Source organism: Crotalus tigris, unplaced genomic scaffold (assembly GCF_016545835.1).
Source record: "Crotalus tigris isolate CLP2741 ecotype Arizona unplaced genomic scaffold, ASM1654583v1 scf7180000024462.759394, whole genome shotgun sequence".
Classification (NCBI taxonomy): Eukaryota; Metazoa; Chordata; class Lepidosauria; order Squamata; family Viperidae; genus Crotalus; species Crotalus tigris.
In genome coordinates this window covers 287,684-315,637 of record NW_024100633.1, presented here as the reverse complement: position 1 = coordinate 315,637, position 27,954 = coordinate 287,684, and the positions used below count along the sequence as shown (strand labels likewise).

General features: G+C 40.6%; 1 protein-coding gene and 1 long non-coding RNA gene across 5 annotated transcripts in view; one reads left to right on the top strand and one right to left on the bottom strand.

The window, feature by feature from the left end:
* The first annotated feature begins 302 nt into the window (after nucleotides 1-302).
* LOC120303321 lies at nucleotides 303-19,223 on the top strand. Its single transcript, XR_005555404.1, has 3 exons — nucleotides 303-3,686; nucleotides 4,235-4,315; nucleotides 18,494-19,223. It is a non-coding gene; the product is annotated as an uncharacterized LOC120303321 (long non-coding RNA).
* Nucleotides 6,729-27,954, bottom strand: part of OS9 (OS9 endoplasmic reticulum lectin) — a 39,337-nt gene continuing 18,111 nt past the window's right edge. For 2 of the 4 annotated variants that reach the window (XM_039332754.1, XM_039332755.1), the window contains 7 exons: nucleotides 25,635-25,677; nucleotides 20,002-20,090; nucleotides 19,237-19,479; nucleotides 17,803-18,043; nucleotides 13,667-13,834; nucleotides 8,505-8,617; nucleotides 6,729-7,941 (listed from right to left, as the gene is read on the bottom strand). In XM_039332754.1, coding sequence (XP_039188688.1) covers nucleotides 7,804-7,941; nucleotides 8,505-8,617; nucleotides 13,667-13,834; nucleotides 17,803-18,043; nucleotides 19,237-19,479; nucleotides 20,002-20,090; nucleotides 25,635-25,677 — 1,035 coding nt within the window. In that variant the 3' untranslated portion in view covers nucleotides 6,729-7,803. The remainder of the gene's footprint in view (nucleotides 7,942-8,504; nucleotides 8,618-13,666; nucleotides 13,835-17,802; nucleotides 18,044-19,236; nucleotides 19,480-20,001; nucleotides 20,091-25,634; nucleotides 25,678-27,954) is intronic. The other 2 variants (XM_039332757.1, XM_039332756.1) reach the window with 2 other exon arrangements.

Here is a 27,954-nt window from a genome sequence, read left to right as displayed (position 1 = left end):
ATGAATGAATGGTGTTATGCCTGCCTTTGAACTATAAATTCTGTAACCCTTTTAATCCTATTATCTGTCCTGCAGGGCAGGCAGGTCCTATAATATTTTACCTGATATATACCTTTTCTCTTTATTGGTTAGCCTCCTTTATTCATTGGGCATGGAATCATTATTTCACAATAATGTAGGTTTTTTTTTGCTATATACTAAAATCATAAGAGCTAAGATAAAAACAGTTCATCTAATTCTGTGTCCCATTTCCTCTTGGGGGGGGGGAAAGGAAGGAAGGAAGGAAGGAAGGAAGGAAGGAAGGAAGGAAGGAAGGAAGGAAGGAAGGAAGGAAGGAAGGTAGGTCTCAAAGTGTGGAAACACTATTCTTCTTACTTTCTCTGTCCAAATAACGTGGATATTATGATCCCATAAATCTGGAGGGTAGTAAGCTGGAGAAGGATGTTACATCAGTATCTATTGGACCCTAATTCCCACTTGTAAGCAAATAAATACTTGTAAGTAGGCCAATGCATGTATGTGTGTGTGTCTCCAACGTGAACACATGTGTGTTTCTCACCAACTTCTCTATTTCCTTATCTCTTTTTGTCAGCAAACTCTGCTGATTTAAGCCTTTTTCATGAGGACAAAAGTATCCATTTCGGTCACTCTGGTGGAAAACTCACTGCCAAAGCATCAACAATTGAATAATAGTTTATAAAGCCAGCAGGTTACAGTGAATCCCTGGTCTCTTGCAGAGGCACCAAGAGGAAGGGCCAGAAAATTATATAGGTCTTATATGTAGTTGATCAAAAACTGTTTAAATATGAACTAGCACAAAACCTCAAGTACAAATGGAATTGCTTTATAATTGATTTAGAAATAAGAGAACCAGAAAGGAGCTCAGGCACAAAACTCTTCATAATGTAAAATAATTAAAGGCACATTCCTGAAAAGGAAAGAGATTAATACTTTTGATATGTGAGTTAATTTCTGACAGATTGACCCCCCACCCCATAGAAGAAAAAAAGGACATATAGGAGCTTATATTCTTGAGACCTGTCTCCTTACAAGGCAGATATTCTCTGATCAGGTAGCCCTTACTAGGGACTGATTTACATAATAATAAAAATAGCATTTTTAACGCATATTAAATGAGAGGTATAGCAAAGGGCATTAAAGAAACATATACAATACAGAGTATTATAAGCAAACAAAACTTGACTCTGTACTGATTCATCTTGAGTTCAACCGCCATCATTCATACAACTTTACACTTTGGCTATGAAATAATACGTTTGGCAGATAACCTTGAAAATCCTACCCTTTGTTTCAAAGAGGGTAAACTCGAATTACTTGAACGATTCTGGCTGCTCCCTGAACGTTTTTATATATTTGTAAATGTTTAAACCACTCATTTGTCAAATGTCATCCTGTTCCTTCTACCTTGCCCAACAAGATTCTCCCTGGCTTATTTTAACTCGTTAAAAAAAAGGAAAAAAAATAAAGTAAAAGTTATCTTAAAGTAGAAGCAGAAAAGTGCTATTTAATTAATAATAATAATGTCTGCTCTGCAACTCATTTTGAAATAGGAAAGTCTAGGTTTCTAGCCATTTAATTTGATAGCAATTTGTATGAAATTTGGTCTAGCCCAGGGGTACACAACCTTGGCTCTTTTATGACTCATGGACTTCAACTATGCTGACTCAGGAATTCTGGGAGTTGAAGTCCATGAGTCATAAAAGAGCCGAGGTTGCCTACCCCTGGTCTAGCCCTATCATTGGCCAAAGACAGGATGGGATCAAGCATACTGTTAAGTATGAATACAGTACGGATTAACATCCTCGTCTCATAATTCTAAAATAGCAATGAAAGGTGTGGTCCCATTGCAGCTGTCAAAACAAGCCTCAATGGCCAAGCCGGAAAACTCCAGCCAATTTAATGATGGGAGAATTACTAGCCTCATATGTCTGGCAACCAAAATGCCGTAAGCTATGCTGAGCTGATTTATGTGGCAAAGGTTGAAGGAAAAAGAACAACCAATAGCTAAATGGGTGGACTCAGTTACAGTAGTGATGATTGCACTGTAGATCTGAAAGACCAAATTAGGGATAAATCACCAAGGAGAAAATTTATGTGGCCACTAAAGAGCTGACACCAGCTTGATGGCACATATTAATCAATGTGTCTTGTTGCTATGAATTCATAGGCTGCAGTGGAGAAATACAGAGCTCCACATACTGCAAGCATGTACCAAGAACCTTTACAAAAATACTAACTAGGCTTCCAATATGTCCAAGATTCTGCTAGATTCAAGGCAAGAAGAGGAGAGGAACCAGTGTTATTCTTCATTCTGTTCTGGATTACAGTGTAAAGTTTACTAACTACAAAAGTAAATTCTCTCCCTACATATATAAAACAACAACTTGATGATAAGCGATGTCATTCTGGTCCAAAGTGAGTTCCCTGATCAAACAAGGTCTTGAATGATTCACATCCAGTACCATTGGGTCTCAAAATTATCTACTGTATTTCCTTCCTTTTATGAAATAATTTAGACCAGCTACGAATGATACCTTTCTGAGGAGTGGGGACATTACTGAAAAATAAGTAGCATTGGCTCTAGCCTTTTCCAAACCATCCATACAACATATCACCTTGAACCACCCTGTTCTGAAGTTAGGGAGAGAATATATGGAAATTTCCGTTCAGTTTAGAAGTGGGGATCTTTCCAGGGCAGGAAAATGAGATTACCATAAGGTTTTGTAATCTCCTTGAATACCTCTTGCAGAACTACTTGTGAAATCACCATGAGATTATAAATTGCTTAAGGTAACTGTGTCTGATAAGCCAATTACGCCATCTGCTTATAGGACTGTCCTCTTTTTCCCCTACTTTCAGTGTATTTTTTGTAAGATATTTGTGATTTGATCTTTGTGATTTGTATTGTATGAAACACCGTTTCAGTCTCTCATATTGTAACCTTTATTCTCAAATATCCTTGTCCATTAGTCACCCTGGAAGAGCTATACCTGAGATGCCTTAGTTCTTTCAAAGGATGTTTGTGAAACACCTCCTTGTGAAACAGAAGAATAAAGGTGCTACATCAGGAGCACCAGTTCCCAAGTTTTGTTCTTGATCTCACTACAAGGACTATTTAGATGTGCACTCTGACTCCCACAGTAACCCATAACAATTTGTGTAGGAGCCACGTTGTTTGGGTGTGCCATGACATGCCATCATGTTCTGGACTAGCTGAAGCTACTTAGTGATCTTCAGAGATAGTGCCATGTACAGCATAATAGTAGTCCAGATGTGAAATGATCAAGCCATGTATGACCATGAGAAGGGACGTCTGGTCCAGGAATGAGGGCAATTTTCATAGACAAGAAAAGTCTATGTGAAGGCCTTCCTTGACCTGCCACCTGCTCTTTGAGCAGAAGCTGAGAGTCAAAAAACACTCCCAAATTGGAGAAGTGCATATACATTAAAAATGGGAAAGTGTCTGGGCCAGAAGGTCCATAGCTAATTGGTTTTGCTAACTTAAATCTGTTTTCTCCTCCACCCTTGACCTGAACTGTCTCCAACCATTAGGACAAGAACTTGATAGCATCACTTGTTGACCAGAGCCAAAATATACGACTACCATCATCATTTGAAGAAGTTGATATTTGATTCCACACCAACAGATTATCTCACCCAATGATGTATGTAGCTCATAGGTTCCTAGCGTTTGGGCACCAGGGACCGGTTCCGTGGAGAGAGATTTTTCCGCAGACCGGAGGGGGCATGGTTTCATGTGCTGCCTGCATCCCGTGGATGGGGCTTTGCTTGTTTGTGTGGACCAGTTTCTGACATACTGTGGCCCGGTGCCGGGCCATGGACCAGGGGTTGGGGGATCCCTGATGTAGATGTTAAGCAGTAGGGATGAAAGTATTGACGTCTGTGGCATCCTGTAAATCTGGGGCTTTGGGCTCAGTTCTCCCCTTTTGTTAAAACCGACCACAGAGAAATGAGATCTACTTCAACACTATGTCCTCTACTCCCAATCCTCCCCCACCCCGAAGCATAAGATAACTGATAGCACTGAAAATTGCAAGTAACTTCCATCCTAGCTCCACCAAGGGTCAAACAGAAATGTGATTAATGTGTCTTAGTGCTACTTTTTAAGTGTCTTGAACAATACCCAAATGAAGTCTCCAGATGCCCTCTGAAGCTGTAATTTGACAAACCTCTCAACAATCTTTATTACTAGGGATATAGTTGAAGGCTGGAGGAGAATTCTCCAGGACTATTCAGTTCATAGAATGATCTTGAAGAGGGAACACATCACCAGGTAGGTAGAAGCTCCCCTCTCAGAGGAAATATATAGACTCCGAGGAAGATATGGGTGGGGTGTCTGTGGCTTCGGAGGACTGTAGGGAGGAGCAGGGTGAGGCAGGCCAGGGCCCTTCAGGTTTGGAACAGGGAAGGCAGAGTTCAGACAAGGAGCAAGGCCCCCCCCCACCTGATCCTAGAGCAAGGAGAGCAGAGAGGAGGAGAGAACAATGGAGGTAGGCTCACTTGCTCGGGAGGAGAGCATCCTGTCCCACTCCACAAGGCACACCTGGGGATTAGGATTTAAGGAGACGCTGTGGGGTGGGGCATTTGCCGGGAACAAACATGGAATCTTGAGATAGTGTGATTTGTGCTCTTGTAACCTGGACACTTTGTATTCTGGACCAGTTTGTTTCCTGCTGCACGACCACAGACGATATTCTTGATCTCTCCTTGCAGTCTGCAGTTTGCAGGCAAGCTGAGAGTTAAAAGGACTTTTTACGTTTTCTTGTTATCTGTCTTGCCTTGAACAGTGTAAACTTCCCTGGCTGTTTGTTTGAACTCATGCCAGCATATGTGGGGGCTTTTGGGTGAACATTGGCACTGATTAAAAAGACTATTGCTCTTGCCAGCTGATTGCTTTGCCTGCGCTTGGGGCCCTGGGTCATTACACCTGTGGGGGCCAGGCAGGGTTGGGGGAGATCCAATGGGTCTCTGGCAGGTGGGACGGTGGGCAGGAGGCTTGTCCTGCGGGGTGAGGCAAGGCAAGGCGAGGCAGGGCAGGGTTGCCATTGCCGCAGGGCAAGGCGGGGAAGGAACCAGGGCGGCTGCTGCCTGACACCGTCGGCCCCTGCACAGAGGCCAGCGAACGCATGGGAGCCAACGGTGTCCGGCAGCAGCCACAGCCTGCTGGCCCCCCGATTGACGCACTCTGGGCCTCCGCAGCCCGCTGTCAGCAGTTCAGAGAAGCATAGATGCAGTGGGTCGCGCCCAGGAAAAGGAGAGCATGCAAGGCCAGGAGGGATGGGACAGGGGGGAGGGAAACCAGCCATGCTGGGATGCATTTGGCCATGTGGGATCTCGGCGAGTTAGTGGGCAGCTGGTTGAAGAGGGACGGTTGCCATCTCCGGGACATGGTGCGCGTGCCCACAGAGAGGGCTCTGAGTGCCGCCTCTGGCACGCATGCCATAGGTTCGCCACCACTGCTCTAGAGCAAAACCACAGCATTCTCAATGCTATTTCTACTTTTGCCTATTCATTGATGCCTGGCTATCTTGAGTTATGTAATCACATATTTTACATCTTCAAACAATCCCACTTCCTTCCGTTATCCCTGAACCATTGGAGCGAGCTGTTGACACAATTCCAGTTCTACTTTGCAATGCCCATCCCCTAGTACAGTAGGCTAATCTCCAGATCTAGCAATTATTCAGACAGTCCAACCGGTAATCTCATCTGCTAACAAATATATGTGCATAAATCTTCTGGAATTATTTTATTTGGCAGAGACATATGTGCAGGCAGATTTATGTCTGGATAGACACAGGGTTTAAACCAATTATATATCTATTTTTTTGCTTGACCTCTTTTCTGTTGCCCGGGCTCCTCACTGACTTATCTCAGGTCATTGTTCCCTATTGGAATGCTGCTGCCCCCATGGGAACACCAACACTCATAAGTACAGCTACTTACAATTTCTGGAGTTATGAAAATTTAAAAACCAAGTGTGGCTGCCCCCTGTCTTTCCTCTCACTAACCCACTTTCTTGGTTTATCACTTTCCACTTGTTTTGATCCCTGGGCAGACAGACACGCTTGCAGAACAGAGCATGAGGCTACAGTCAAGTAGCCATTTTTATTTCTACAAATGTCTAGGGGGTTGGTAAGGTTTGATGACTTTCTTGAAAATCAGTGGAAAGCTAGTTTTCCACTTTTTTAATTATCTTAAAAATAACTTTGCAAAAAACCCAAGTCAGGTGGCATAAAGAACTTGGGTGGCATTGAGTAAAAATACCTTGGAAGTTCCTGGATGCTTTTGGAGACCATATAAAGGAATAGATTGCCTATTCTGCTAAACTTAAGACAAGACCATTCCTTTGCCTTAATCATTGGTGTCACAATTAGTGGTTCTTTTTGCTTACTGAATAGCAAAAGAATCAGTTCCTTTCCTATCAAGATCTTCTACAAAAATAACCTTCACTGAAATTCCATAACGCAGCATTTATTGTACCAGCTCCCCCCCCCAAAAAAAATTAGAATGATCACCAATCCCTACAGCATACGCTTGTATCGATGTGATGCTTTGTTTTATAAGAAGTAAAGAGAAGCCACCCTATTTATTTTAATAGAAAGATGACTTGATGCTCTGCTCAGAGCACTTCTATAGCCAATACTATCCATTCAGAGTCACATAAGCAAAACACCAAACTCTAGTTGGGTTCATCTGGATTTATTGATAGAAAAATGAACTGTGATTTGTCCTGGTTGTGTCAAGGAAGGCGACACTATTTCTTCAGCCTTGCTGCTTCCCTTGGGCTACAATTTCTCACCTCCAGTCATCCATGCAGCAGCCCAGACTATTCAATCACATTGGAAATAAATCACAAATTTCAGCTGGCTTCACTTCTTGAGACTTCACAGAAGGAACAGCCAGTCCCGTATCTCAATGGATCTTTGTTACAAAGGAAGCATTTTTAGTGCAGTTCACATACTCCTATGTCTAAGGCCCTTTAGTATGTGAAACAATGTGGATAGGAAGATCAGCCTACAATAGCTTTTCTCCCAACCCTCCACCACATTTCTTTGCTGATTCAGTACACACAGGATGTGTCCTAACTTTCTGCTCCAGAATGAAGATAAGTCAAGGGACAACCTGTACACTGAAGCAGATTTGCTCACAACTCAAAACATTCAGACCTAAAGAAAAATAAACTGTTGGGAGGAGGTCAACACAGCACAAGGAAAGAGTGTCCTCTCCTCTAATGTTTCAAGGCACACAGGTGAGACATAGAAACATGAGATTCTTTCAATTTATGAAGGCTTTAGAAACAGAAGGGCACCAGTTTTAGCTCTCCAACTTGATTCATACTTGAGGTGAATCGGTGGGAATTTTTTGTATGGGGCTCCTCTCTTTCATTCTCTTTTGTGCGTGTCTTTAATCATTTTGAAGCCAAGATTTGGGCACCGATGCTGAGGCCAATAGTTTGAAAAAGGAGGAAGCCTGGAACCTGAAGAAATGCCACTGTCTCCATTTGAGGCAGTCTACAGAAGCCATTAAAGTGCGGGAGGAAATGTCGCAGTGGTTGCCCTAAAAGCAATAGCTCTAAAGGAGACAATTCACAGCTCTGAATGGTGCTCACCTTGGACTTGCCAGTGTCTTGTGCACATTCAACTGAGATTCTAGCAACAAAACACATTGGTCCTCCTGATGCACATGAGGGAAACGGTGCCTGCCAAATCCTGCAAAGGAACTTCCACGAATGCCAGAGTTCTGAAGATTGGCAAAAGATCAGAAGTCTAAATCGTCTGATTCAGTCCCACCAGTACTAGGGAGCTCTTCCTGGTTGCGCCCCCACACAAAACGGTAGTTGTCTTCCAGTTGGCGTTGCCGTCGTTGCTCTTTATGTGCTTCCTCTGTGCCCTGGATCTAAGAAGCAAATACCAAAGCAATCAAACAGACAGACAGACAGACAGACCCACCGTATAAGGCAAACTTTTGGGCAAAGCTCTCTGCTGCTCTAAGAGGAAAAATCTAAAGGCATGGGGCTCTTTCCCTTTCTTCCTCAAAGGGGCTTAGAAATGCTGCCAGTATTTCACTGGGATTAATTTATAGTAACATACTGAAATGCACGGGAACACTCCAATTCCATTTTAAAATCTGATCTGGTTTTTCACCGTTGCCACCTTCGAGAGTGTTCCAGAATTCACCAACTGGCTCTCTCTGCCAACAAGCAAGAAGTGGAATGCAACATTACACAAAAAGAATCCTTCTCAAATGATGAGATCTCTCCCTTTCTTGCTTGCTGTCCTACCCTTGCCCCTCAAACTTGGAGGACTTTCTTGAGAAACTCCTGGTCAGAGTTGTGCTTCACTGCCACAACGCACACAAAATGCTGCTCTTCCAATGAAATCACTAGAGCCAGCCTCCTAGCTTTTTATGCTCTAAGTAACATTTCCCCCCATTATATCAGCGCTGATGTCAGCCCTTACCAAAATATTGAAGAAAATGTCTTTGAGGTTCTTGGTGTCTTCTTCTGAGAGCCAATGGGTGTCATCGTCATCTCCAAAACCACCAGTTGTCACAATCTTGATTTCAATTTTACCTGTCAATCATAGGGAATCAAACATTAATGACAGCCCCAAGAGCCTTGCAATAATCGCCTTTAATTTATTGCCCTCTTACTATTAGGAAAAACAGGGCAGCTCCTAAATAAGAAAAGCAATATCATGCAAAAGATAAAGCTACTAGAACAGGGCTTTTCAACCAGTGGTACGGGTACCACCTGTGGTACATTGGCACCTGGCAGGTGGTATGCGACCATCTTAGAAAAGTGGTAGCGGGGGAGGGGAATGAGCTGAACCGGTGGCAGCACCGCACAAGCCTGAGTGAGAGATGGCTGTAGCTGCAGGGCTCAGCGCAAGCGCCAGGATCAGTGCCAGGCTCCAGCTGGAACTCAGCGCTGATCCTGGCGCTTCTGCTGACCCCAGAAGAAGCGCCAATCAGGGTCTTGTGATTTACATTCAGATGCTTGGCAACCGATTCATAGTTATGACGGTCACAGTGTCCCAGGGTCATGTGAAGTGACCAAAACCTGCTGCAACCACCCAGCAGACGGGGGGGAATAAAAACCAAACACCCCCCACCCCACCCCTGCTGTCAAACCAGCCGGGCAGGCAGGTGTCTTGCTCAGCTGTGGCTTCGGAGGCACTTAGTGACTGTTGGAAGTTACAGTGCCATTGTAACTTCCAACAGTCACTAAGCGAACTGTTGTAAGTCGAGGACTACCTGTACTTCATCACTTTTTTCCTTTTTTTTTTGGATCATCAAGTTTTTGACACCTTGCTAGGTGACTGGTGGTACTTGGATACTGCCATATCCTAAAAGTGGTACAATGGGTGAAAAGGTTGAAAAGCCCTGTACTAGAAGACTAACCTGGCTCCAGCCTCAGACCCAAACCCAATGTCATCTTAAATTTGTGACTGTCATTGACCTGTAACTCTTCCCTGCTTCTCTCACTATAATCTGTCAGCAGAGGAAATGTCACATGGTACTACTGCCAACAAGCTGATTGGAGGCAAGCAAATACTGAGCACACTGAAATCTTATTTGCTAGAAAGAAGAAATGAGTGGGCACATCCTGGATGCCTATGCTTACTCTGACCTTAGAGCACCAAGCACCTATGGGGGAAAAAAAACACAGTTCAGGGAAAGTGAGGTTGGGTTAGCCAGGTCTTCAAGAGCCATATAATAAAGAGTTTGGAAGGAAGGGAGGGATTGGCAGGGTCACAGGAAGGCTAATCCAAAAATCATTCAGCGTGTTATTCAAAAAATAAAATCCTGCCGTTTGCTCAATCTATATTCTTTGTTAGGTCAATAAAGCAACCAAACTTTTTAAAGCTACAGACTCAGGTAATAAACTGGTAGGAAGCGTCAATGCTTAGAATAATAAAACAAAGCATTTAAAGTAACAAAAAAAAAAGCATGCATCCTAGGCAAACGGACTCTTGGAAAACTGTGAAAAACCTGTTATTTCTCCACAGAGAAATAATTTGATTTATTAATGAGTAGACTCCACAAAGCAAACAGTTGTTGTAACACTAGACTGTGACAAATATTTTCAGGGGACGAAAAGCAATTACTTCATGATCCAGAAAACTACTTTATTGGCAACCTGAGGCTCCTGAGTTCCTTCTTTGTGGTTTCTGAAAACCAGCTAACTCTGCTAAATCTCAGTGCTTAATTTCTCACTATTTTAACCCTGAATTACCCATATGCATGGCATAGGCTCGTCCCCATTTTACATTCTTGTCCTTCTGCTGCAGCCCTCCCTCTCACCCTGTAAGTAAATTTCCAGCACCAAAAGGTTACCCATCTCAGTCTATATCAGGGCTTCCCAAATTTGTGAGGTGTCCCATCTCTTGGAGAGGTGCAGACAGAATCCAGAGCAGATGTAAATAACCTTTTAGTTGTATATTGTTCCAATAAATCCACCTTTCCCAACTCTTTTTGTTCATTTATGTTCATTTGGTTGTTTGGATTTTTAGGGGAGGTATGTACATTAAAATTATAATAAAGGGAGGTGTGATGGCAAAATGTTTAGGAATCTTTGGTATACATCATGCAAAATATATAGTCAATATTATATGATTTAGTTTACTAAAGTATAAATATATAAGACTGGGGATATATGTAAGCTCTCCACTCCCTACTCCCTCCCTGTTTTCAATTATTTTTGACAAAACCTGCCTTATGAAATCCTGCCACTGGAAGAAGGCATCATCATTATTCTTCAAAGATCTTTTTATTTCCTTTACGAAATTAAGCTTGCGTTTGTGTGTATGTGATGTGTCAGAAATATATATATATATATATATATATATATATATATATATATACAGTGGGGCAAAAAAGTATATAGTCAGCCACCAATTGTGCAAGTTCTCCCACTTAAAAAGATGAGAGAGGCCTGTAATTGTCATCATAGGTAGACCTCAACTATGAGAGACAAAATGAGAAAACAAATCCAGACAATCACATTGTCTGATTTGGAAAGAATTTATTTGCAAATTATGGTGGAAAATAAGTATTTGATCAATATCAAAAGTTCATCTCAATACTTTTTTATGTATCCTTTGTTGGCAATGACAGAGGTCAAATGTTTTCTGTAAGTCTTCACAAGGTTGGCACACACTGTTGCTGGTATATTGGCCCATTCCTCCATGCAGATCTCCTCTAGAGCAGTGATGTTTTGGAGCTGTCACTGGGCAACACGGACTTTCAACTCCCTCCAAAGGTTTTCTATGGGGTTGAGATCTGGAGACTGGCTAGGCCACTCCAGGACCTTGAAATGCTTCTTACGAAGCCACTCCTTCGTTGCCCGGGCGGTGTGTTTGGGATCATTGGCATGCTGAAAGACCCAGCCATGTTTCATCTTCAATGCCCTTGCTGATGGAAGGAGGTTTGCACTCAAAATCTCACGATACATGGCCCCATTCATTCTTTCCTGTACATGGATCAGTCGTCCTGGTCCTTTTGCAGAGAAACAGCCCCAAAGCATGATGTTGCCACCCCCATTCTTCACAGGAGGTATGGTGTTCTTTGAATGCAACTCAGCATTCTCTCTCCTCCAAACACGACGAGTTGTGTTTCTACCAAACAGTTCTACTTTGGTTTCATCTGACCATAGGATATTCTCCCAATCCTCTTCTGGATCATCCAAATGCTCTCTAGCAAACTTCAGATGGGCCCAGACATGTACTGGCTTAAGCAGGGGGACACTCTGGCACTGCAGGATCTGAGTCCCTGGTGGCGTAGTGTGTTACTGATGGTTGCCTTTGATACGTTGGTCCCAGCTCTCTGCAGGTCATTCACTAGGTCCCCCCGTTTGGTTCTGGGATTTTTTGAGATCTTGCGTGGAGCCCCAGATTGAGGGAGATTATCAGTGGTCGTGTATGTCTTCCATTTTCTAATTATTGCTCCCACAGTTGATTTCTTCACACCAAGCTGCTTGCCTATTGCAGATTCAGTCTTCCCAGCCTGGTGCAAGTCTACAATTTTGTTTCTGGTGTCCTTTGACAGCTCTTTGGTCTTCACCATAGTGGAGTTTGGAGTGTGACTGTTTGAGGTTGTGGACAGGTGTCTTTTATACTGATAACAAGTTCAAACAGGTGCCATTAATACAGGTAATGAGTGGAGGACAGAGGAGCCTCTTAAAGAAGAAGTTACAGGTCTGTGAGAGCCAGAAATCTTGCTTGTTTGTAGGTGACCAAATACTTATTTTCCACCATAATTTGCAAATAAATTCTTTCCAAATCAGACAATGTGATTGTCTGGATTTGTTTTCTCATTTTGTCTCTCATAGTTGAGGTCTACCTATGATGACAATTACAGGCCTCTCTCATCTTTTTAAGTGGGAGAACTTGCACAATTGGTGGCTGACTATATACTTTTTTGCCCCACTGTATATGTACATACACTACACACACACATATACATGTTTGTGTGTTTATGTATATACATTGTTTGATAAATAGTTCACTGAAATTACTCTTCGATAAGTTTATATTTTAGAAAAAAGATGAATTTTGACTTTAGAAAATTATTTTCAGTATACATCTGTTTAAGACAAAATACTTAAATGGGCAAATTTATTTAAAAAAAAACAATACCAAAAAGGTCACAGATGGCAAATTCTTGGAGCTTTGGGAATGGTGGTTTATTTTATCTTCTCCTTTCTATTAAGACTTACAGAGGTTTATCTGCACCTCAAAGAGCTAATCAAACAAAACTCTCCACCATTAATGATACAGCTTTGGAAAATAGTACCTGGTCATTAACCATATTCTAAAAAGAGTAAACTAAGGTAGATGTGGCTCTTTCTGCCTACAGGATTTATGTCTTTTGGATTCATTTTAAAGTTTCATTTAAAGGGTGAAATCTTACACTATTCATTTCATTGTTTCCTGCCTGGTAATTAGCAGGACTCAATATACATCACATGTTCTTTTTTTCTCTTTAGAGGACTGACATAAATGATAAATTGCATATCTTGGGTGTTCATAGGTACTGATTGTGTACAGATAATACTATCTACGTCCTTTTAATATTTTTAATGAGATGCTCTCACTGGCAGTTCTGTTCATAAGTACTGAGTGTGTACAGATAATATCATCTGTGTCCTTTTAATATTTTTAGTGAGATGCTCTCACTGGCAGTTCTGTTCTACAGTCAATTTCCAAGCAGAGGCCTTTTCTAGCACTGGTACTTACAATCATGGGATCTGAAAGGCAAGGATAGAACTTGGGATTGTTTGTACATGGGAAGAAACATAATAAGAGGAGCTAAAAATGCTTGTTCTACCAGTCAATAAAAGTCTCTCCCAATTAGCCTCATTACAGAAAAAAACATGGGCATTTTTGGCCTGAAAAACCTTCCTAGAAAATCAATCAATCAACATAATGAAGTAACCAGCTTCGCATTCAGATGTCCATGAAATTGCGCAGCTTGCAATTCCAAACCCCTGGCAACCTCGTGCCCTTGACCACTCTGTCCTAGAAAAGCCCCTGACAAATCAGATAACCTCCACCCCCAGCCTAAACACGGACTTCTATTATGACCCTCCACCCCACCCCAGGGAGCATGACTGCATTACCTTCTGCCTTCAGGCCTTCCTTCTCCAAGAGGTCCTTAACCACACTCTCTATGTGGCGCAGCTGTGGGTTGTCCCTGCTCATCTCTTGGACTCGCAGCTCCTTCTGCTGAGTACCACCTGGCTTTACTTTAGTGACCCTGACATTCACGCGCCCATCTGGGTCGCCATCTGAGGTAAAAAGGGGGACAGAGGCATGTCAGTCTGCCAGCATTTCTGACAGGGAAGTGCAAAACTGCCAGGTGCCCACTAAGCAAGGCTGTGTACAGTCTGTCCATAAAATAATGATATTCTAGCCACCCAGTAGCTCCAGTAGACTCTGGGCAGCTTACAAAATACAAATGCAATGAATGGTACAAAGCTCCCACGTGCCAATTTAGTTACACCTTAATAAATTATTATTATTATGGATCATCGCACAGTCAGCCAGATGTTCAGACTGGATTTGGCATTTTGTCTACCTATCAAGTCCTTACCCAGGACCTGGGATAGGCAGATTGTTATTATTATTATTATTGTTGTTGTTGTTGTTTACATAATGCGTTTGAGCAGAAGACTGAGGCCTTCAAAGCATTTCAACACTTTTGCAAAAGCAGAAGGTTTTTAGACAGCAGAGGAAAAGGAAGGCAAGAAGTCCCAGGAGGCTGGCCAGCTGACCAAGACAATACCACTTCTGACCATTAAAACTGAATGCAATTCCCTAGTAATATATTATTCAGAGCTCATAAACCTCTTAGTTCTACTCCCTGCCCAAGAATATGAAAATCTGCCTTGGCTCTTAAAACACTAGAAAGACTGCAGACTCTACCAGATAGGCTGCATTGCGCTGATAGTTCAGAAGTCATACAGATCATAATAACAGAGTTGAGAAGCCAGGGATTCTGGACAAATGCCAAGTCAACAGCATTGCTGAATTGCAAAACCCAGCTTAAGAACCAAAAATATATTCTTGCTCTCAAGGTTTTTAGATGTCTACATTATAGAATATTAAAAAGAAAAGAAAAAGAAAATAGGAACATTGACCTGGGTGACCCAAATTTCATTGAGCTGCCTTGTCCCTGATTAGAAGGAACAAAATGCTGGAGAAAGAAAGCCAAAATAGAAGCATTTATGCATAGCCAAGCCAAAATCAAGCTCAAGAGCAGTTTTTGAAAAAGACAAATATAGAGAACATTTACCATGAACAAAGGTCAAAATAATTTTAAAGCAAAAAATTATACCTCTTGGAACGGAAAAGAAGCAAGCCATTAACAGTGTTTTAAAGAAAGCAATTTCTGAGGGAGTTGATACAATACTTCATTGCACGCTCTCATCCATATGAATCTTGGTTCCCACAACTATCATGCTCTCCCTTACTCAAATCTGGACTAATGTTTAAGAAATAATAAACCCATCTTAATACAAACAAAATGGGCAAATGATATAGCCATAGATCTTCTCCTGTGCTAGATTAAACAACTAGATCTTAATTGCTCTCCTGAAATTCAGGAAGAAAGGAGCAGATCTTCCATGGGAAGGATCTATGGGGGTGGCAAATACTTGCTTCCAAGGCCCCATCAAATGACCATCTCCTACAGAGAGGACATGGAGGGAATGGACCTGTATTCAATCTGACTGGACAGGCAGATGAATTTGTGGAAAAATATTCCCTCAGAGAATTGGGTCTGGAGCCACGTAGGGACTTAAAAATAGTAAGTGGATCGTCTCCGGAAGCCAAGTGATAACCAACACAATTCCTGAAACATTGGGGTATCGGGATACACTCACCATTGTGCAAGCCACTGCATTTTGTACCTGGTGTGGTTTCTGAAGGCAGCCCCATTTAAATGCATTACAATAATCCACACAGGAGATGACTACAGAATGATTGATTTTGAGCAAATCTTCCAAATGGTCACAACTGGCACAAATATTGTAACTATAGAAGCACGCCTAGCTGCAGCTAAGAACCACCTCTGAATGAGGGCATACTATTTATATATAATATAAATATTTATAATGTATACACACACACACACACACACACACACACACACACACTGCATATATAATTAATACCCCAAGAAGGACAAGATTTGATTTTGACAAGAAATTGTAGATCAATATTGTTATTTAGTGTTTCAAGAAACAAAAGAAAGAGGAGGATTGGGCTTAGCTGATTTGAAATTATTATTTGGCAGCCTGCTGTTTAGTCAGGATGAAAGAATGGGTGTACTAACAAACAGGAGGCCTTTAGAGTTAGTAGGGCATGACTTAACATTTGGGTGGCATGGATATTTATGGTATAGTAAAGCTAAGGTTAATGTAGATTTTAAAAAACATTTTGTTAGACATGCCATATTGAGAATATTGAACAGATATAAACTTAAGCTATGTCCCAAAATACCTTTGTGGCTGACACAACAGGAAACATTTTATAGAAGAGAAATGATTATTAAACATAAATTGTCTTACTTGATATATTAGAATATTGCCAAGGAAAATGTAGTATAAAAATAAGAGAAGAACTAGTGGTAGAGAGTTATTCATGCCGATGATTTTGGTATGTACAATTATTAGGAAGATTAAAAGTAGATAAAAGAACTGTTGGTTTTGAACAATGTAAAGCTGAATTTGAAACGGAAGGGTATAAAATGATACTCATATTATTGCTAAAATGTATAAATTTTAATTGAATATGAAACAGAAGGTGAAATAATTATGGTAAAATGAGCTAAACACTTTGGTTATAACAGACACAGGTATCAGTGGGAAAATACCTAGTTGAAAGGACAGAAATTTATCCTATGTTATAGTTTTAAAATGAATTTTATAAAATGATATATCATTGATACATAACACTGGAAAAGCAGGGTAGAATGTATACAATGTATACAGTCTCTTCAAACTTAGGCTGGAAATGTCACCAACAAAAAGGTACATTTTATCAAGCTTGGTGGATGTGTAACAAGTCTGAAAATTTTGTAGCAACAATAGCACAAAAGATTTTAAAGACTTGTTTACAGTTGAAACCAGAGAGTTTACATTTGGAATTAGTGGATAAGCAGCCGGAAAAAAAATATGGAGCTTTGTTTTTATATATGATGTCTGCAGCAAGATTATTATATGCACAAAGATGGAAAGATTTGACTTCATCCACAGTGGAGGAATGGATAGTGAAGATGTTGGAACTTGCGGAGATGGCCAAATTGACTGCTTCAATTAGAGATATGACACTGTCTAAATTTAATGATGATTGAAAACCCCTTATTGGCTTTTTGCAGGAAACAGAAAAAATGATGGTATAATATATGGATTAGAATAAAAGCAATAGACTGCAGAGAGAATGTACACAATGCTGCAAGCACCGAGTAAAAGGTTATTTTATATTTGTAACTGCTGTACAAGAAAATCAGAAGTCATTTCTTTATCATTTTGATTTCTGCACCTTTGCTTTGTGCTTTACTTCTTTAATTTTTCCTCTTTTTTCATTCTTAATAATTAGTTCTTGCTAGTTTTTATTCTGCATTAAAAATTTTTTAATAAAAAGTTGTTTTAGAAATGTGAATATTATTCCATTGAGAGTCAAAGATGATATTTCCCTGGAATCTTTGACCTATAAATAAAAGCCTTTGTCTTGAAGAGATGCCTCTTCTTCTCCATCTTACCCTGATGGCCTCCAAAGCCTGGGATGGAAACACTAACGCATTATTCGCCTGGCCCAAGCCGAGATGTATAGCTGATATATATCAACATACTGATGATTCTAGACCTGTGCAAATGTATAGCTACCTCCAGCAGTTTCGTTAGGTGCTACAAAGAAGTGAAGAGAGCCCAGAAGCACTTCACAATATAGAGGTCTCTGGGCAGATCTTTCTCCCCACCGCCAGCTGGAACTATCCGCCAGGAAGGAGAACTACTGCAAAGCAGTGCCACCCAGCTCCAATCCAGCAGAGGTGGTCGAGCAGGATACCCTTGCCAATCAAATGAAACTATTAGGAGGATTTTTAGCTACCTTACCTTGATCTTTGATCAGCTCCAAGGAAGCCATCCCTTGGTGCCGTTTAGGGCAGATATTGCCCCCTGCTGGTTGATTCAAAAACATTATCCAAATTATCAACACTCAAGATAACATTGATTTTGTTGCTTCTGGATCATACCAGGAGTTGGCTTTGGTGGGTTTTCTTTAGCACTATTGCTTTCCACGACTGCCTCCTCCCGTTCCTCCTCCGCCTCCTGCTGCTGCTGCTGCTGCTGCTTTTGAACCTTTTCTTCTTCTTGTGGGGCTTGGCCAGGATCCAGCTTGTCAATGAGTTTATTGAGGGTAGAAGCCAAAGACTTGGAGGCTTGTTTTCGGTCAAACTCACCTTTCAGGCTTTTTGTTCCCAGTTCGTCCTCAACCTGGTAAGCAATAACGGATTACTAGATCAGAGTTCTTCAGAAGTATCAGAACAGAATCTGATGCATAATGGAGCCCAAAATTTATGTTGCTAAGCAAGACAGTTGCTAAGTGAGTTTTGCCCCATTAGCAAAGACCCTTCTTGCCACAGTTAAGTGAATCACTGCACTTGTTAAATTAACACAGCTGGGAAGTGGATCTGGCTTCCCCATTAACTTTGCTTGTCAGAAGGTTGCAAAAGGTGATCACCCAGCCCCGGGACACTGCAACTGTCATAAAGATAAATCAATAGCCCAGCATCCGAATTTTGATCATATGACCATGGGGTTGCCGTAACAGTTATTAAGTGTGGAAAATGATCACAAGTCAGAAATCACTTTTTTCAATGATGTTGTAACTTCACTAAATGAACTGTTGTAAGGACTACCTATACTTGTTTGTTTCTTCAACAGGTTTTTGGCAATTCAACGCAAACCACGGATTCATGAAGCAATTTAAAGGACATTTTTAGAGACTGTGATGATACACATCCCCTTTTAAAATACATCGCAAGAGTGTGGGAGAAGGGGAAAAAAATGTGGAATGGGATTATACCGTTACCCAGCATCTATTTAGAGGTAAGGAGGGAAAGGTACAAGAAGTGCAATGTATACAAGAAGTACAATGCTTGCTACCCTTCCTGCTGTAAGCTCATGAAGACCCTTAATCTATTGAAGAGATAACAGATGCAATGAGGCTTTATGCGTGCAGTTCTCATCATAATATTTAAAATCCCCCACAGTCAGGGTTGAAAACCATGTCATAAGCCAATCTCAACTGAGAAGGCTCTGAACTCCCCCCCCCCCGAATTAGAGGGAAACAAGCAAGCAAACAGAAAGATACAGAAAGAATGGGACCTACTCTTTTCCCTCAGGCAATGTAGAGGATATGTAGGGCTCTGGGAAGCTTGCTACTATGTGAAGGGTGCATTTTACTGGACAATCTTGAATTCATTCAATATTTTATAGAATCTTTTTTTGCCTTTCCTCTGCAATCTTCTCCTTGAAACCCTCTCTCCTGCCCAACCTAGGATTTCTTTTTATGTGGTAGGGAAGGAAATGAGAATGCAAGAATTAGTAATGGTCCCATCACTCTTTTGGGAGGGAGAGATCAGAAGGTTGGACTGAAAAATGGAGCTAGTCCAAAAGATCCTGACCTCATCAATGATGTTGTCAAACTCCTTCTCCATTTCAGTTTTCACTTCTTCCTTCAGCTTGGCCATTTCAGACTTAGGTAGCAGAATGTCTTCCAATTCCTTCTCAAATTTCCCTAGTAGATCTTCTTCATCTTCTTCATTCTCCTGAGCTCCATCTTCAGGGTGTCCTGCTTCTGGGTCTGCCTTAATTTTGGGTGAGCTTTCTTGCATCGTGTCTTCAGATTCACCAGCCTTCTCTTTGCCCTAAAGGGACATGGGGGAGTTCAGAAACTGCAATGGGGGAAGAGGCAGCATCTGGTCAACCCACTCAGTCTAACTGTCAGCTCAAGTTAAAATGCTTTTAGAGCCACGATCATATAAAAGGTGGAAAAAGGGCTTCCAGGCATTGTGGGTTGGTGGGCACATTCAGAAAGGATCTTGGGTATACAAATCAGCTGTTCTGGGGAAACAAGGCCAATTACAAAATATTTATTTATTTATTTATTCATTTGTTTGTTTATTAAATTAATTGGCTGCCCATCTTACCACAGGGTAACATTTTACAAAATATTGTAAACTCCCCCTCCCTCTTTCTATGTGCATTGGTGTGAATGTGAATCTATGAATGGCCAGTATCCTACTGTCTGAGACTTATAGAAATTAAAATCCAAACCATCAGCAGAGCACCAAGATGGGGAAGATTGCTCAGTGTAGTACATGGGCAAAAGAGATTTTTGTCATATAGTAAACTGAGTCTGTTTAGGAAATCCAACTAAAAAGCCTTACCTTCTGGGCATTCGCCTTCATCTCCTGAATAAACTGCACCAACTCCCCGGGGTTTCGAATAACTTTGAAATGTATCTTTTTCTTAAAATCTGGAAAAATACAGACAAAATAAATGTAATTTATTTGGAGATCAGATACCTGCAGGAAACAGGTACACAGCACCTAGCAATGTTCAGTTCTGCAACCTGCATCAACTATATGCAAATTTGATTGTATCTATTTGTATAATTCTGTGTCTGCAGAGAGATGGAAGCCCCACCTTTTCATTAGGCTTCCTTCACTGCACCATAGTTTATATCTGCTAAACAGGTGCCTACACTGGCTTTCTTTGCACAAGGAAATGTGGTGCAATTGTCACTCTACATCAGACATATCAAACTCGCGATGTCACGTGATGTCGCGCAACGTATCAGAGCTTTTTCTCCATTGCGGCAATGGGGTGGATGCGGTTTCCTGGTGATGCATCCAGCCCTTAGGCCGAAAGTTTGATATGCTCTACATATTCTAGTTGACAGGTCCTCAATCCCCAGGCTGCAGACCATAACTGGGCTGTGAGCCATTTGGAACTGGGCCACAGAAGAGACTGGCGAGCGCATCCCCACTTGCATAAGCAGCGGGTGCACATGTGGGCCTGCCATTCCCATAAATGGAGCTATGCGCACACACTTGTTGCCCACTTGCACGGTACCATTCCCCCCCCCCGGGTCTGCAAAGCCGAAAATGTTAGGGAATTCTGCTCTAGTTACCTCATAGTTTCCTATCCCTATAACAGTTATGGCGAATCTTTTAGAGACTGAGTGCCCAAACTGCTACCCAAAACCCACTTATGCATCGTCGAGTGCCAGGTGGGTGTGGCCCATTGGCTGGGTGTGGCCAATTGGGTGGGCATGGCCAATTGGGTGGGCGTGGCTGCGGTGGTAACGGCAGACTGGGTGGGACTAAAAAGTTCAATCAATCCCAACTTTGCAAGATCTATTTTTTTTCCGCGAGAAGTTGAAACTGACTGATTGAACCTTTTTTTTTTTGCACATGGCGGCAGAGGCCTAAAGCAAAAAGGTTTTATAAAACCCAGCTGAAGACCTAGGACTGGGGCAATGGCGTGCGTGCCCACAGAGAGGGCTCTGAGTGCTGCCTCTGGCACCCGTGCCATAGGTTCGCCACCACTGCCCTATAATAAAACAAAGTTCAATACTGACTTCTGGTTTTGCACCATAGTGCATGGCTGGGGGATAGCAAAGCTCTGCTCCCTGCGGCCAGTTTCGTCCTGCCAGGGGGACCCTAAATAGGTCTGAAGTTGCCCCGAAGAGGTAACCGTGAAGGAGGGGCGCTGTGTGGATCACGAAACAACGGCAGTCATTTTGTTCGATCGGGGGAAGCCCTCCGACTCGACAGGAGAAAGGCTAGCATATCAGCATCCAGCCCAGGGTTCCCAACCAGGGTGCGAGACGATATTCCAGGGGGTGCGAAAATTTGGGTTTTTAAAATTATAGTGTATATGCATAATTCGTTGTAACGGGTACAAGAATATATCAGAAGTGTTCTACGAGTGCGGGGTATAGAAAAGGTTGGGAGCCATTGGTCTAGCCCAAGCTATTTGCAGCCGAAGTCCAAGAGCACGAACAAGAACATTGGTGAACAGCATGCTTGGAACTGATGAGAATATCGATCTTCTCTCTTCTGTCTATTAACTGAATCTTGGGAAAGCCCCCCAAAGAAAGAAAACCTCCAAAAATGAAGGGAGGGGATTATATCCCCATTCCCTCATAGATGGAAGCAGCAAATTAATTCTAAGGGGGAAAGAAATAGACTGAAATTAAATTTAAAATACTACAGTCTGGACAAATCTAGAAACTAAAAAAAACTGCTAAGACTACATCTAAAACGGTTTTAATGAAATTATAAAAAATATATAATAATAATTTTTTGTCTGCAAAAAACTAAAAAATGAACAACTATTCACATTTAGTGGAGAATCAGAGCACAGAACATCAACAATAGTGAATCAGAAACTGGCAAGATACCCAGAAATGAAGAATAATCTGTTCCCTTACATTTTAAATAACCTTGTAGACAGCTGGGAACAAAGAAGAGCTGGCCCAGCCATAAGATTAAAAAATGTCTGAAAGAAAAATACCTGGACTTTTGACTAAATTTAAGAATTGTTTAGAGAAAAAGAAAAACTTTGGCTCTTGGCTAATCTTTTAGAGGAGAATCTATAGGAAGGACTTAAGATGGCTTAACATACTGAATTTCAATTTTGATTGATTGATAATAAACCCTTGAATTAAAATATTGATGAAAGACTATTTGAAGGAGGGAGACAACATGGATATCGTACACTTATCAAAAAATGACAGGACACCACACTCAATATTCACTCCTGAAGGATTTAGCCTGGAACATCAAAGACCCTCAGAAGCAATATTTCAAGGCAAGACAAATACTTTCCAAGAGGAAATGTACGCAGTTATGACAGATACAAATGACAATGGATTTCAACCACGAGGAAATTCAGAACAACTTTGACAACATAAATAAAGACATCTCCAATCTAAATCTACAATCAAAAAACATTCAGAAAATGACGGCGAATGAACAAACAAATCAGATAACAGAATACAGATCAGAAGAACATGATCATATAGACGAAGCTACAAATGGAAAGAATTACAATCCAACACAAACAAGAAAAAGTCTACAAGACTTTGATATAACAATAAAAATGGAGTGGACTATAGAATTCCCAAGAGAATCATTAGAGTTTGGGAGACAGAAAGTATATATCCTACCTAATTCTGTCTTCTGTATTCCCAACAATACTTGCAAAAACACAGGAACTGCCGGGTAAGCAGAATATATCAACTTGGAAAGCTTTTCGGCAAAAGAAGGCTAGAGACAGATTCAACACGCCCTACCAGATGGAGTATTACATGAGTAAACACTTGTTTGAATATGGTTAAAAGAATAGAGAACTTTGAACATAAAGGGGCCCTATAACAAGGGGAAATAAGAGATTTAAGTAATATAGTATGTTTTACAATATATGAAATGTAAAAATATTGGGATGATATAATTTTTATAAATGTAAGTGAAATATAAGCTGATCAGAAAGGATGTTATACCCAGATGTTATAAAATAGATAACAAACATAGTATTTTTATAATACATGAAATATGAAAAAAATGGGATGGTGTACCTCAATGGAAAAATTTGGATATTTGGATGTCTAACATAGAGAAAATCATGACTGATAAGAATGGATTGAATAAAAGGGGAAATTAAGCTGAAACAAAAATCACGAAAATAGGATGCATGGTGAACTAATGAAATGATGGTTATAATAATAATATAAGCCAATAAAAATGTTATACATAGATGTTATCACTATCTGTATAAATATGAAAAAATGTCTATATTTAATCATTTATATATTGAAAATATTAAGAATTATATTTGTTTGTTGAAGAAGAATACAAATGGGAGAAGGGAAGATCAAAGAAATATATTATGAATTAATATACTAATTATGGAATTATCAAATTTAATCATTATTGACTGTTAATTAATTATTATTGCCTTTTTTTCTTTCTCAAATATATAAACCAAGGCAACACACTGTACACCAGGCACTGGAAATTGTTATTGTTAAAAACCAATAAAATATATTTTTTAAAAAAACCAAACTTCTATACTATGTTTTTCAGACATGAGTTCATATATTGCCTTTCTCTTTATTTTTTTTCCAGCCAACATGAGGAAGTGATTGGAAGCTTTCATTTCATTTTGAGTAACTTAGGTTTAATAACAAAAGCATTAACACCAAACAGAAATGCAGAAAGATAACTGTTATGGTTCCGACATATGAAATTCTTCAAAGAACTTCGAGGCATTGTTCTTGCTTTGCTCGAATGTTCTTGCCTTGACAATAACATTTATCCATAACATTAAACTAGCATTTCTGAACCATGGTTTGCTCCATTAAACTGTAAGAGGTGGAGCTCACATATCATGGTAGATCAAAGAAAATATATAATAGACAAGTCCTTTTCAAGTCTAATCACAGCTTCCAACTGAGCATAGCAGCAAAATGCAGACAATTAAAAAGCGAAGAAAACATTTCCCTTCTGTTCCTTGAGCTAGGAAAATGGAACATGGGCACAAAACGTTATAGCTTTACAGCTGGCTGTGGAATTCTGGGAGTTGAAGTCCACATGCCTTAAAATTGTCAAGTTTGGGAAACACTGCTTTACAGTATACCCAAGCCAAGCTCTAGCCTGTCCCAGTTTTACCACTGCAAGTTGTTTTACTTTTACCAAAGATTAAGAGAATATTTTTACATATGGCATATTGCTCTGCCAATAATTTCTAAGAGAGACAAATTGTATAACAATAAATACTGGAAATTGTATGACAATAAGACCATTTTATCATATGTGGTGGCTATGTAAAAAAAAACAAACCCCAAAATATTGGGAAGAAATAATCAAAATATTCACCAAGTCCTAAAAATAAAATGTTAACTGAAATCACAAATATGCTTATTGGGCATAATCTCAGAAAACATAAATGAACAGTCACACTCTACTAAGTTATATCTGACAACTGCAAGAACAAATTTGACATTACACTGGAAAAGAGAAACTTTACCATCAATATCAGATTGGAAGACAAAAATACACAGAATACACAGTCATGGCAAAAGTGGCAGGATACATCTATTATATTGGGCTAATCCAATTTAAGCAAGAATGGTTCCATTGTGTACTAACACATTACATGGCAAGGTAAATTTAGACATTTGGAACATGGCTTTTAGAAAGTAAATTATCAGCCCAGTAAAAAATAACAAACGAAAAAACTTAGATATTAGAACACTCTTCTATGTTCAATTAAAAGTATAAATGTCAAAGCTGTGGTTAGCAATTGCAGAAACAAATGGAAAGGAAGCAGAAAGTGAAAGTTTTCCCATCATGTTTTTAATTATGCTTAATAGTTGCTTCTCTTTAATTTGTTTCATTGTCTATCTCAGTGTTTCTCAACCTTGACAATTTTAAGGCATATGGACTTCAACTCCCAGAATTCCACAGCCAGCAATGCTGGCTGTGGAATTCTGGGAGTTGAAGTCCACATGCCTTAAAATTGTCAAGGTTGAGAAACACTGCTCTATCTAATGTAGATTTCTTTTTCCTTTATATTTTATTATTTTAACAATTAAAATAGCTGGAAAAAGAAAAAGATTAAGAGTCAGTGTTGCTGCTGAATGAGCAGTTAGTCTCCACAGAGGTGATTAAATATATAAATGTGCTATATGAGTATTGTCAATGCTGAAAGCTAAGTGGAAAGCGTTCATATTTGCCTGAAGGTCAGTCCTTGCTGAGAAATAGAGAGGGTACACTGAAGTCCCAAATATGCTCCTGGCTGACTCACTCCCATGGCATCCGTTCATAGAATATTTTCTAGATCAGGGGTCTTCAAACTTGGCCCTTTTATGTCTTGTGGACTTCAACTCCCAGAATTCCTCAGCCAGGCATGCCAGGCTGAGGAATTCTGGGAGTTGCAGTCCACAAGTCATAAAAGGGCCAAGTTTGAAGACCCCTGATCCAGATCCATCCACAAACCACTTTACACTTACCTGCCAGGCGACTGTCTGCTGTCTTCATCCCTGGTTCTTCCGCCTATAAAAAGGAGAATAGAGAAATGGTTTTGTTTTAAGCACTGCACATTAAAAACACTCAGAAATAAATAAGTTAGGATTTCCGAGTGACACATCTTTGAGCTTTGCCATTTGTTCTGCCTGATGAATTTCTGATCTGGGTTTTAATTCTTTCATCCTGGCTGATGTACTCAATTCAACATACTGTTTTTTTTCCCCCATACACGCTGAAGCTGTTCTGTGTGTCTACCACTATGTCTCATTCCTAATTGTGCTATTATTAGTCTAGGGACCTCTATGTCTATGGAGATTGTCAGTCATCCAGGTCATGGTTGTCCCAAAGGTGCTTTTTTCAAGAGGGAACTGGACTTCGTTTTTCTTTGAAGACATTTTGCTTCTCATCCAAGAAGTTTCTTCTGCTCTGACTGGATGGTGGGGAATGGAAGGATTTAAATTCCTTGCAGACAGCTGGTCATTTGCATTCTTTTAGAGTCGTTGAGGCCACTTGGAGGTTTATCTGTGTCCTCAGGAATCACCTGAGTAGTGCAAATGGGTGGGGAGCCTTCTTGGAACTGCTGAAAGGACTGTGTTGTAGACTGGAGATAGGTGATGTCGTATCCTTCTCCCTCTGTTGAGAGAGGGCTGCTCAATTTTGACACAGATGGCCTCTTTGACCCCTCTTTCAAATTAGTGGTCCTCTCTGTCCAAAATGTGCACTTTGCTGTCTTTGAAAGAGTGGCTTTTGTCTTTTAAATACAAATGGACTGCTGAATCTTGTCCTGAAGAGTTTGTTTGTTTATGTTGTGCCATGTGTTTATGAAGTGGTTGTTTTGTTTCCCCAATGTACAGATCTGCGCATCTCACTGCATTGTACTGCATATATCACGTTGCTCAATTTGTGTCTCGGTGTTTTATCCTTAGGGTGGACAAGCTTCTGCCTTATGTATTCTTGGGTTTGAAATGTGCACGTTTGTTGTGTTGGCTGAAGATCCTCCTGAGCTTTTCAAATATTCCTGCAATATATGGAATGACAACATTGCTTTGTTTATTGTTCTTTTTTTGTCTGTTATGGCGGAGTTCCTGCTGGGTCTTTTGGGGAATTTGATGAAGGCCCACTTGGGATAACCACACGTTCTGAGGGCTTCCTTGATATGTTTTTAGTTCTTTTACTTTCCCCTCTTTGTTGGTAGGCAGGCCTTTAGCTCGGTGATGTAGGGCTCTGATAACTCCCAATTTGTGTTCCAGTGGGTGGTGACAATCAAAATGTAAATATTGATCTGTGGGGGGAGGGGTTCTGTAAACGTCAATGCTAAGGCTTCTATCTTCCTTAATGTGTACTGCACAGTCCAGGAAGGCTATTTTTCTTAACATCTTCCTGCATGAATTTGATGTATCTGTCCACAGAGTTGATATGTTTCGTGAATGCTTCCAATTCTGTGTTTGATCTTGGCCCAAGTATCGCCCACATACCTATACCAGCGAGTGGGTGGAATTTCTGTGAAGGAGTTTAGGGCTTTGGTTTCCAACTCTCCATGTAAAAATTGGCCACAATGAGGGACACAGGTGAACCCATGGTATAGACATGTTTTGTCTGTAGAAACCTTCATTGTATTTAAAATAGGTAGTGGTCAGGCAGAGGTCCAGCATGGCATATATGTGGTCTGGTCTGAGGTTGGTTCTGTCACCTAAAGTGCTGTCTTGCAGCAGTTGTTTCTTCACTAATGGAAGTTGTTGGAATGCAGGTGAAGAGTGAAGTCGCATCATAGGAAAACATGGTCTCATCTGGGTCCAGTTTTAGTTTCCAAACTTTGCTGGCAAAGTCCTGTGAATTGTTGATGATGGGTGGCATTGCCAAATAAGGTGGTTAGATATTTTGCAATGTTGTAGGTGACAGAGTTGATGCTGCTGACAATTAGTCTGAGTGGAGTTCCTTCTTTGTAGATTTTGGGGAGTCCATATATGCATTGTGTGGCTCTCCCAGGGTAAAGACAGTAGTTTTGTGGCTTGTCGATGGCATTGCCCTTCAGTAGTTGTTGAAAAACCACCTTTGGGACTAGGAACCTCTACTTTTTCTGCATCTTTCTTTAGCTGAGGTTGCTGTTCCTCAATAGGATTATCATACAGAATGATATTTAACCATAGAAAACATCTAGCTTTAAAATCTTCAAAGGCTGTATTCTTTGCCTTCTCTTTTTTAAAATAAAAACCATCAATTAACACAAAAGATGTTTTTATACCACCTAGATTACGGAATTCCCTCTTCTGTTGAAATGTGACAAGGGAATAGGAGCCACTGTTG